General features: G+C 46.5%; 1 protein-coding gene across 2 annotated transcripts in view; it reads left to right on the top strand.

The window, feature by feature from the left end:
- The window catches only part of shisal1b (shisa like 1b), a gene marked incomplete at its 3' end in the record, with an annotated part of 28,827 nt that extends 21,974 nt beyond the window's left edge, over positions 1-6,853 (top strand). Inside the window, exons 4-5 of one of the 2 annotated variants that reach the window (XM_084477147.1) lie at positions 497-793; positions 6,723-6,853. In XM_084477147.1, coding sequence (XP_084333273.1) covers positions 497-793; position 6,723 — 298 coding nt within the window. Of the gene's footprint in view, positions 1-496; positions 798-6,722 lie in introns of those variants that run through there. The other variant, XM_084477146.1, reaches the window with a different exon arrangement.
- Between the last annotated feature and the right edge of the window lie 5,429 nt (positions 6,854-12,282).

The following is a 12,282-nucleotide window of genomic DNA, read 5'->3' as shown; positions in this document are numbered from 1 at the left end:
TCATCGGAGCAAAGTAATATATTTCACTCTGTAATAGATCCTAATAGGACCAAAGCACTTGGGGGCCCCCAACACATTTACTACCTCTGGCTGCACATTCGCTGCTCCCTAACGTCTCGTAATAAGAACCTGCTTTGACTGAATTTACCTTGTTTAAATTTATGAGCACGGGGCGAACTCAGGGCGATGCTTAATGTGAGCCACATAAATCCTTGGGAAGCAGGTAATGAATGGTGGAAATTAGTGGCAGTTGGTGGGGAAGTGGGGAAGAGAGAAGATTTAGGAGACGCTATAGATAGCAAAGGGGCCAAGGGAGACCGATTAACAAGACCCTCGCGTGAACGAAAGTCACTGTTGTTTAAACAGTTTTTAAAAGGGAAACCGAGGACCCTCTGTCTTGATTAGAGCCGGGGGGGTAATCATGTGTTTTCCTCCCCCACCGGCCCCCTCCCCCCTCCCTCCGCCCTCCCTCCCTCCCACCCCCCCCCCTCTGCAGTAACTACACGGCCCTGGTGGGCGTGTGGATCTACGGCTTCTTCGTCATGGTGCTGCTGGCGCTGGACTTCCTGTACTACTCGGCCATCAACTACGAGCTGTGCCGGGTGTACCTGGAGAAGTGGGGCCTGGGGGGCCGCTGGCTGAAGAAGGCCCGCAGCCAGTGGCAGCAGTCCATACCGGTGGAGAGCGAGGCCCAGGCCGTGCCCATGATGCCGGCCCACTACCAGCCCCGACAGAGCCTGAGAGGGGAGAGCCGCAGCCCCACGCTGCTGCCCTACAACACCTCCACCGCCTGGTGAGTCCCTCATTCCCCGTCTCTTTCCTTGTCAAACTCACTTCTCCCCCTCTCTGTATCTGTCTATCTCTCTTTGTCTCTCTCTCTCTCTTCCAGTCCATCTCTCACAGTTTCCTCTCTCTTTGTCTCACTCTCCCTCCCTCTGTCTCTCATCTCCCTCGCCCTCACTCTGTTGCTCTCTCTCTCTCTCTCTCCGCGCTCTCTCTGTGCTCTCTCCGTACTCTCTCTCTCTCCAGATATCGTCCGTAATCCAATCGACTGCTGTCAGGTTTGACAAAAAACGGCCACCCCCTTAATCCCGCCGCATTACGACGGCGAGTCGCTGAATTGTTCGGTTATGAAAAGAAGTGGGAGCTTTATTGCTGCGCGCCGGCAATTTCCATAACTTTGGTGGCAGGTGTCAGTGAAGGGCAGGGAGGGAGAGCAACGGGGGACCGGGCGGGCGGCGTGGAAAAGCAGGAGCTTGCTCAAAATGAGCCTCGTTCCAGATGCACTTTGACGGCCCAGGCACTTCTTTATTATTAAACTCAGCTTCTCTTTAAGGACGCCATTCATTATGTGTCTCGCTCTCTACTGTCTCGGTGAAGGGATGATGGCAGGGTAGGGGAGAGTGATGTATGGCTCAGGTAGTGTTCAATATGTTGCGACCTCATTAAAACGTCATTGACGATTCTCATCTCCTTCGCTTCGTTTTTCACTTTGTCTAGACGCTTAAAGATTACATCACGTACCTTTTCCCAACGCTGCCATGACCAGGAGACAGCTTGAGGCTCGTTATCACATTTAATTATCTTTTTTAAATCAGATTTGTTCAGTTGTGTTTCTTCTGTTTGGTACTAATAGAATGAAGTTGTATTAAGTCGAAATAAATGAGCACATCTGGTGTGTGCTTGGACCGTTAACTTTTGTGGATTCTGATCAACAGCGCACACACTGAACATTCAGAGACATTCATGGTAGTAGAGGCCCACACACTTAATGCATCACTTATAGTGGATACAGATATGTCATTTAGAAACAAACATTAAGCCATTTTGCTCTAGAAGGCCTACAATTTGTGGACATCTGGGATCGAACACTCACACCATGACCCCTTTTCAACCAGTCGATTGGGCCTGCCATTATCTTGCCCAGCCACGCGTGGCCAGAATGAATATTCAGACAAAGATGGGTTTGATGGGAATATAAAATATAATAAAAATGCAGTCTGTTATGAGGTCATCTGGCCTCCCTGGATCACGTGACGTCTTTGTCACTCAGCTGAGAATAGCCTAAACCCGCTGTTTAAGAGATCATTTTAACATCCTCCAGGAGCAGCTCATTACAGAGATGTCATCAGCCAGGAAGCCGAGCGAAGGAGGTCCCACATTAAACTGATAATAGCACAGTCTGCGGTATTCTTAGGAATCAATACGGAAACATTTTGGGATCCCAAATGTATACTTTAGTTTATGAAAATGCCAAAGGGAAATTGGGAGGTTGTGAGTTTGAGTGGTCAAGCAATAACGGTCTTGAGCGGTCAAGACCGTTATTGCTCAAAGCAGACAAGGCCGGTGGAGAAAACATCACCGTTCTGTCCGATAACAAACACCTTGCACCGCGGAGAGCATCATTCACTCTTTCTGCATCGCCCATCACTCACAGTGCTTCACAAACCAACACCTGCGAAACCGATCCAGATAAAAACCCAACACAGGTCCCGTTCGGTCCATTCATCACTCACTCATCATTCATCAGTCACTCCTCACCAGCCCACTAGGGGTTAAACCCCTCGCCTCCCTGCTCTGCCAACAGACAAAGACTCTCCAGCCCAGCTATGATAATTTAATGAGGGCTGGGAGTGATATGACAAATGGGCTATGCCAGCAAAGAGGAGAATGCTAGGGAGACAGAGCGAGTGAGGGGGGGAGTGGGAGAGAGAGGAGAGGATCCGTAGGCTGTTCCGCCGGTGAAGAGTTACTTTGCTAAAAGTGGACGTGTCCACTGAGACCCCTTATTAGAGATGAAGTCTGCTCCTATTGGACGGACCCATCCATCTTGTGCGCGCCGGGCTGACTTGCAGCCTCAGTGGGAGCCCATGAGGAGGTAATGGAACCGGAGACCCAGGGACATGCAGGGGTTGTGTGAATGGCGGAGCCGGCTGGTCGTGCAGCGATGGCTGATGTCTTAATGAGAGGAGCACTGGGACGTACTGGGATGAGAATACTGGCTTCTTTTTTACTGTTTTACTCATAAAACTCAAGACTACTGAGAATATCTTTTTTTGAAGGTAGTGCTGATAACAAAACAGTTTCGGGGTAGTACGGATAACCACACAACAAAGAGTTGTGTTTTGTTTTCATCAACAATCATATTCAAACCTTCAATTAAAAATGTTCACAGGCTCACAACAGAACTGCGAAGAGAATGTCCTCTTTTAAAACCAACTATTTTCTATTTACTATTTAGCCTTCCACGCTTTTATCTCAAGCGACAGGGAGGCTGTGGATATGTAAAGTACAGATGCGTGGGAGGAAACACAATGACATGGATCATACCATGTCTGAAATTCAGAAAGTTTCAGACATGGAAACTTCCAAACAAACTCTGACGTGAACTCTAACTCGCGAATTTCCCACACTAAGACTTTTAGTGTTTTTATCTCGCAGATATCTATGTACACCCGTGGTCGGATGTGGAGGAATGGCTGCCTTAAGGCAGAACAATATACACAATATACAACAGTAACTCCTGTTCCTATACCTGGTGGACAAGCAAAGGGTTGACGTGTGTGCGCGCCTCCATCTGCTTCCACATCTGTTGAACGACTGTAAACAAACAAGGGGGGCTGCAGCCTCAAAGTCCCACGGAGGCGGCTCTCTCTGAGACACAGACGAGAAACATTGCACTCCTGCGGCAAAGCAGCAATGAATGAAAGATGGATCATACCACCCTCACAGCTACTCCAAGACCTCTCACAGCATGGATCTCTATTTAATAGTATAGTTATTCTTCCAAGTGCATTGTTGCCCTCCTGGGAACGCGGTGTACCGTGGTTCTATATGAGACCACGTGTCTGTGTGTGCGTCTGTTTGTCTGTGTGTGGGTGTGGGGGTGTGTGTGTGTGTGTGTGTGTGTGTGTGTGTCTCTTCAGAACTGCTGGGTTAAGTGTGGGTGACCTGGGAACCCGTTGTTATTTTCTTCATGGAGTCCTCTTTATTAAAAAGTCTGCCACACAGGTTTCCTGTTTATCTCTAAGAAAACACAATAACAACTTTAATAACACTCCCATTTTTCCAAACCGCGTATGATCCGTGTTGGAGATTTACTCCGCCAAGTAGGATTGTGTACTTAACCGGATTGGAGGTTTGAAAGGTTTTCTGTATTCCATTCCCCGCATCCAGTTGGAATGTCCAGGGCAGGACTAACATAGCAGTACGTGATGTTATTCAATCAACGTGGACACCAGTGTGATCCGAAAAACTCTCAAACAATGGAATGCCTTGATAAACCAGACAGACACCCCATAGACTCTGTCCACTCTGTCCGAGGGACGGAGGAGAGGTCGAGGCCATGCTGCTTTGAGAGCTGTGCGGCTTCAAAGAAATAAGTCAATGCCGTATCTGCCTTTTGCAGAAAGTTGGCTCAGACTCTTCTAAAGTGCCTTGTTTTAAGTGCAGCAGTGCAGCCTGCAGCGCCGTAGCTCGCTGCCAACTTTCTCCCACCCAGAGTTGATGAGTTGCTGGGCCGGCAGAGTCGAGGCATGGGGGCACATGAGACAGTGATGCTTCCACTCCCAGCTCGGGTCGCTGACTCACCAGCCGGCCCTTTAGCGAGCAGGGGGCCCTTCCGTGACTCCATCGCTCTTGTCCCTGGGCCGCTGGTCCACGGTAAAGAGCACCCATCACTCTATTGGTCCCTGTCTTGTCTCATTTCCCCGCTCATGGCTCGACCTATTATGGCCTGGGACACACTGGAAGACTTTTACCAACCTAACCCACTGCTCAGAGTCGGGGCGAGACGCACATTTAATGGCAGGGTTTCACTCTCTCACAAGAACGCCGGTTACGACTATTTTGCGCCTTTGACTATCCAGACTAGGGCAGACTCTGAGAAGTCTTGACGAGCAGTCGTCAGGGGCATATCAGGGCTGGGAATCTTCTGGTGTGTTGCCGGCTTAAAGGGGTCAGAGTGAGTGCACGCTCTGTGCTGCTGAATTGGACAAGATCAAACATCTCGGCATGTCTTTTGTTAACGCGCGTGAACCGAAGCCCTCTATAGACAGTCTTTAGCCCTCTATAGACCGTCTTTATTCCGCATAATTGCATTCAAAGCCCCTGCGTCTTTCTTAAAAGAAGAATAGATCTTGAATTATCTGCAAGCCTGTCTGTCCATTTGAACAGCGTAGAGAACACAGTCCAATTAGAGCAATGTGCCCCATCTGTTCAGTGAGTTAATGAATGTCGCTGTACTAACATAGTTCAACAAAGAACCAGTCGGTTATTATTCCTTTAAATATTTATCAGCAATCGTGTGCAGTATGCCACTATTTGTTGACGTGTGTGACGTGATTAAGTCCCTGAACGTTAGGCATTCAAAGAAACGCTGGGATACTGTGGCTAGTGGTCCTTTTCTATTCAGAAACAGCATTTGAGTTACCACAATTTAGCTTGTAGTCTAACCTGTGGATTCAAACCAGAGAGTATAGTGTATGTTAGGGTACCTACTCACCCCTAAAATATACTTAGATCAAGTGGTCGACATTCAGTCTATAAGGGTATTACCATTATTAATGCTGTTTTATCTGCTTTGCGTAACGGCATACAATATGCAGTCATACGGTTTGCTACAGTATGCTAGAAGCTGGTTCTACTCGGATGTCAGCAGAACATATCATTTAACTCTCTCTCTCAATCTAGTCCTTTCGAACTGCATTTAAGGCAGTGAACAAATGGCCTTCTAAAGAGCAGACAGAATACAGCGGGGTCTTGCCATCTTCGTCCAACTTAAAGAGCCATATCTGAGGGATTTCTAGCCTCTCCGAACAAAAAGTGACGGCTCCCAGTCATGAATGATGAATGACTCGAGAGAACATCTTTTCATTTTAAATATTCATGCCGACCGCTCTTTCTGTGTTGTTTTCCATGCTTTCATTGGGGACGGGTTGTGAACGTGTGCGTTCGCTCCCATGCACACGGACGTCAGTAGTACTGTGAACCATTAAACCTGGCCCGAGTACAAAGAGGGTGAGGGGGAGGGGGGGTGTTCGGTCTCTGTTCCGGGGGGGCGCATTCCCGGGAGACCAGACTATCCCCATGTTGCCCAACAGGATCGGGGAGCTTTTCCACAAGCAGTGGCGGCCGAGACTTAATGGAATCGGTTGACCACCAAGGTCTTTGCTCTGAGCTTAAGGAGGGCTGGGAGAGTGTGTGGGGCTGATATTTGCAGAGGATAAAGCCCGTGGAATAACCTTTATTCGGCCCGACGGTTAAGCTCCCGCGAAAGTAGATAACGGCTAATGGTTAAACAACGTCAACTCTGACCACATTTGACGATTGACGCACAGGGTCGACAATGACAAACCATCACATCTCTGGAATGGGTTAGATAATAATACATAGAGAGGTTAGATAATAATACACAATAGAGAATCGACAGTCCTGCCTCCGGGTTTGTAATTGTCGACACCGAATGTGGCGTAAATATTTGACATTTATATGTTTGACATTTATGATATACATGCATACTTTCAAATTAATTATAGAAGCATTAGGTAGCCATTTACTGTCTCCCCGGTGAGTCTATGCAGATTAAAATGTGTTATTTAACGGCTAATGCGAGCCATAGGCCGTTAGCTACTCTCAAGCGGCGAGCCTACCGCCGAGTCTGTCAGGTTAAAGTTCAAAGTTCAGGCATGGCGCCGACCTCCAACTCTCTTTATTCCCCTCAGATCGATGCTCTGGTGGCTGCAGAGGACCTCTCCCGATCCCCACAGACACCTCCACCATCACGACACCCCTGCTGGGAGGAGGACGGCGAAGGACAATACCGGAGCAGCCAACAGTGACTACTCCCACCCCCCCCCCCCCCCCCACACCACCACCCCCTGCCCCATGCCAACCCCCCTTCACCCTGACCCCCCCTCCGGGCGTCTCTAACGGGCACAACAACCTGCCAATGGACCTTTTGAAGAAGGGAAGGCCAGCTCGGGCTGAGTCTGCACAGCAACGGACTGATGTGGGGGAATGTGAGAGGAAGGGAGGATCTTACTGCTGCTATCAGGCCACTGCAGTAAAAAAAAGAGGAAGAAAAAAAACCGAAGGAGCACCAGACACATTCAGCTGCTCGTAGCCATTTTAGCTGATCCCCTCCTTCCCCGTGACAGAAAATGACACAACACGACTTGGTGTGTTCCCGTGTGCCACTGGACGAACTGTAGTTTGTGCAAAAGTGGCGAAAGTCGGCTCAGACGGCTTTTAACAAAAAAAAAAGAAAAAGTATATATATATATATATATATATATATATATATATATATCTTTCTTAGATATGTGGTGTCTCTTACACTGCTGTGTCAGTTTGTGTTGAGTAGCAATTAGACACAGTTGTGTGCTATCTAGTTGGTGGTTTATTTATGTGCGAGTGCGAGTGGTTGGCGTTCTGAACTGATTTTAGCCCAGGTTGATGCAGAGCATAGCCCCTTCGTTTTATAACTTGGTTCACAACAGCAAAACGACAAAAAAAAAACAGCACAGACCGAGAGAGAAAAACCGATTTATCTATAATGTGATCCAGTCGACAGGGAACAGCGCCATACAGCAGAGTTGCAGTATCAGAATGTCTTACGTGAGATAAAACCGCTCAGTAGCATGGTAAGGTTGCAATAAGGGCTGACGAAGACCATAAGATATACATTTCCTCCTCCACAGTTACACGAACGATCAGGGACACCACCTCAACCAGGCGCTCATGCTAACGTTCAGCTAATTTGGGCTACAAACAGGCACTGCTCTAGTTAAGTCCATTATTTATTTAGTGTAGAGAAGGTGTATTTTGATGGGTGGTATTTGTGGTGATACAACGCTCTGTTATCTCCCCCCTCCTCCCAGCTGTACAACGGTTCGATGAGCAATACAACATGCATTAATATTGATTTGGCTCATTCATAAAGAAACATTTCCCACAATAAATACAAGACAACTGTCAGACACTAACGCCATAACGAGCAAATAAACCTATGGAAAAAAACCAAACCTCCAACATCAGCAATAATGTACAGTTGTGTATTCAGACGAAGAACTGAGTGGGTGCAAGGAAAGGAAAAGAAAGATTGGCATGCCAAATAAGCACACCTCCCTCACAGCGTAGAGCCCCTGGGGTTTTCACATAGGAGCCTTTGCTCGGGTCACAACCTCATCGGGAGTCCACAGAGAACCATTAGCATAACGCATCCATACAATCATTATGTAAGTCGACACGCCACAGCGAGTCTCGGGCTGATTGAAGCAACACAAAAAAAAACGACTTTCACTGAGTTGATAACAGTTTTATGAATTTCATGGTTATGGGTTTTTGGCGAGTGTGTGTGTATATAGCGGGAAAGGCAGAGAGAGCAGTTGATGGGTTGATTGGGTAGGGGGTTGGGGGTACCAGGTGTTTAGGTGCGGAGGTCCCAGTACAGTAAGGCGGCACGGGGGGGGGGGGGAACAGCAGCCTGCACTGGGACCACAGCCAAGTTATGAGTACGTGCACAGAACTCCTGGCACGTACGCACATGGCGGAGTCCCCAGAGCAAAGAGAAACAGGGAAGGGTGACTAGTTAAAGGGACACGCGCCATTATGAGTTCTGCTACGGAGCATACTTTAACAATGGACACGCTTTGGCCAATTGCATCTCTCTTTTGTCTCTAAAGTGCCGAAAAGGCCCCCCCCAACAAAACTCTGGTCAAACGCTGCAGATGGGCCTCAGTTATCAGCAATAATATTCAAATTTGCAGAGCTGTTGGAGCAAGCCAATTTCAATTTCGACCGCTAAGTTTTAATTGCGTGCTCCCCCCAGTAGACTAGTGCCGTCACGTTCTCCATATTAAATAGAATGTGCCCCAAGTGAAATAATTGGTGAAGAGAGCCGCGGTTCGCTAAATGATGCTCATACCTCTTTAACTTCTGAACCTCTCTCTCTCTCTCTCTCTCTCTCATCGCAGAAGGTTTATCAATTGATATATTGGTTGTGGGCCTCTCTCTCTCTTTCCACTCTCCTCTCTCCTCCTCCCTCCCTCTCTCACCTGTAACGTGAATGTCAGTGAGCTGAGGAAAAAGGGGAATTTTTAGCCACGGTTGCCAAACCAACGGGTATTTAATTGGTTCTTCAAAGCCGCGTGTGGTGGCAGGGATCAGATATGGGAGAGACTGCGCGGTGTTGTGGGGGAAAGCTGTGTTCTGGCCGATAATAAGGCAAATGAGAGCCCTTTTTATCACGCTGTGTATCACTGGCCTGTGAAAGAAAGCCCTTATCTAGCCTCCAATAATCCAAAAACAAAGTGAAACACCTTACGGTACACACAGAGTAAACTGACATAATTTCCTACTAACATATTTCCCCCCCTCCTCCCAAATCGATAAACTCGCAGAAACTCCCCAAGTTCGGAAAACGTATTAGCAACTAGTGACTATAACTAGCGATGTTTTACGGTTTAGTTGAATGGCCTAAATGTGACTTGGTAGGTATTTTGGTGTGGCTCTTGGAAACGGGGGAGGGGAGGGGGTTGCCTACACCCACCCCCCCTCCCCGTAATCTGTTTAATTCTCTCCAGGTTGTTATGGTAACAGATGCCTTACGGTTTGACTCCTCACCTGTAAGCTGATGCTTTGTAGTGGTTGATACCTCACGTTGGGTGTGGCAGTGACGATTGTGTGCGTCACGTTCTGTCTATGTGTTTTACCGCTAGATAGAATGTGCAGTTCAGTGCCGTATTCAGTTCAAATTGTTTATTGCACTTGTTGACTTTGTATCGTTCCGACAGGAAGAAATAAAAACAAGTTTTATCTTTTCCATTGTGTTTAAACTAAACTGCGGTTTGGGTGCTGTTTTTTTTTTGTGTAAAAGTTGTCATAATTTTGCCACCTTTCATCCCATATTTTCGAGTTGTTTGTTTTATGCTTTTTCAAAAAATCAAACGTCAGATGCCGAGTGACACACTGATCAGTCCTATTTAGGGGTGGCCCTTCACCTGGCTGGTCATTAAGACACAGAGGTTGACAGCTCTACACAAGGTCTCCGACAGGACCAGGATCGGGATGTCAGGTACAGCTGCCAGCAACTCCTCATTTCAAATCATACACACCTGCTACAGCCCGGGCGTGTCAAAGCCAAGCGTCTGAAGAGATGCCAAAGTTTGTTTCCCCAAGTTGTCAAGGTATCTGTGAGCCTTTGCTCAGAGGTTTCTTTCCAATTTTACACCCAAACCCTCCACAAAACACCTCTGACCTAGCTTTCACTTTGTTCAAGAACTAATTAAGTGTAGGCTACCCCGCTCAAATCAATAGCTAGCTTCGCCTCAGCTTTAGTGATAATAGGTCCCCTTTAATCACTCAAAGCTTAAACTTGACACGTAAAAATGACATGTCATCTCAAATCAAGAGCTAGCTTTCAATTAGCAACTAGTGACAACGTGTCCCCTACAATTATTAACTAGCTTTTACTTGGTATCTAGTGATGACATGTTTCCTCAAATTACTAGCTAGCATTCAATTAGCATAGCATCGTCCCTTCAAAACGCTAGCTAGCTTTCACTTGGAACCTAGCAATGACATGTACCTTAGGGTGACCAGATGTCCCCGGTTTCCGGGGACAGTGCCCGTTTTCAGTGACCTGTCCCCAGCTACCTGCTGTCCCCGGAAATGTCCTCAGATTTCACTGTAACTGAAAGAAAGATCCAACCCCCGCACCCCTCTCTGTCAACAATCCCGTCTGACCGTAAACAAAAACACTACATGTTGGGAGGTTTTTACACCGCTGAACCCAAAATGTCCCCGGATTTTGTCTCAGAAATCTGGTCACCTTAATGTACCTTCAACTCACTGGCTTACTTTCACTTAAAGGACATTGTGACCAAACCATCACAACTGTCTATTCTGGCTTCACTAAAACATTTGTTAATTGCCAAAATAACTTCTTGAACCTGTTCTGCCGAATAGCATTTAGTGTGAATGTGCCTAGCACAAATGTTAACAATAGCAATATTGCACTGTGGTCTTCGTGTTAAGACATTTTGCAAAGTACATGTATTACAATTCACTGTTATTTCGTCCACAAACTAACCAAACAACGTACATTGATCGAAAAGCCAAAAGTGCTATATTGCTATGGTTTACATTGTTGGCAGACGCGTTCAGCAGGATTTGTTGTTAATTTGAACAGATGTTCTAGCTAAGCCAAGAGAGACGGCTACGATGGTTTGATCACCCAGACCGGTAAAGTCCTTTCACAACCAACCCTTCTGCCCACACATTTCTTTCATTTAGCGATTTCTTCCATAAGGCCCCATAGTGCCATTTCTGAGACTATCTGCTTGTTATTCAAGAATCAGCAGGAGCGGCGTCCTGACAAACATTCAGCCATTTATATGCTATTAGGCCGCTAGTCCACATTAGATCAGCTAATGCTGGACACTGTCTGTGCCCCTTAAGTGGCTCTTAGAGACCATTTGGAATTCATGGAATGGATCACCAGAGGAAAATAGTTTTTTTTTTAGTCTGAGGGGGGGGGGGGTTCCTCAATTTTTTCATGAAACAGCAACATTTCAAACATTTTGAAACATTCTTTGTTACAAATCTCTTTCATAGCCTACGTCGTTTGTTGGTAAGGTTGGTCTGAAGTGCTCGTAGAACCTTCTTAGCACTACCATAGTGATGTTGCTCCTGACGCTAGTCGCCGCCACTACAGTAACCTTTAGAAATCCCTGTTGCGCATGGAACTGCCACATTGGCAGTGTCGTGTTTGACCAATATTATATACAGTACAGTAGCCTACATATATAGGCTGCGGTACAGCAGGCGAGGTCAGCTCAACTTGCTTCCAATAATTTCAAAAACTCTCAACTTCAAAAAATTATTGTATTTATTTTACAATTCAAAAATGAACAAAACCGTTTTCTAAATTAAGGAAATGATACTGGGAACCGAATAAACCATTATAAGCAATGAGTGAACTTAATAAGCGGTCGAAAGATTTTTTTCAACCACTGCATCTTTCCCTTGATGGTGCGCAAAGCCCGCACACAGACAGGTAGCAAAAAGCAAAGCAGTCTCAGCATAAACAGTAGCCTACTATATAATAGGCTAAATAAACTATAAAAAATTTAGCTTTCATTTCAAAATGTCTATTTTCATAAATAAAGTCAGACACCTTTGTAAACAGAAAATCAGAAAATAGCCTAATTTGAACGGAAATGGAAAACCACGTTTCAGCACGTTCTTTCTGGACAGCACCCTTTACGAACGATGTAAGGA

This window comes from Micromesistius poutassou (assembly GCF_964030765.1).
Source record: "Micromesistius poutassou genome assembly, chromosome: 13".
In the NCBI taxonomy this organism is placed as follows: domain Eukaryota; kingdom Metazoa; phylum Chordata; class Actinopteri; order Gadiformes; family Gadidae; genus Micromesistius; species Micromesistius poutassou.
Note: the sequence above shows the minus strand (reverse complement) of the source record. Positions and strands in the feature narration are given on the sequence as shown.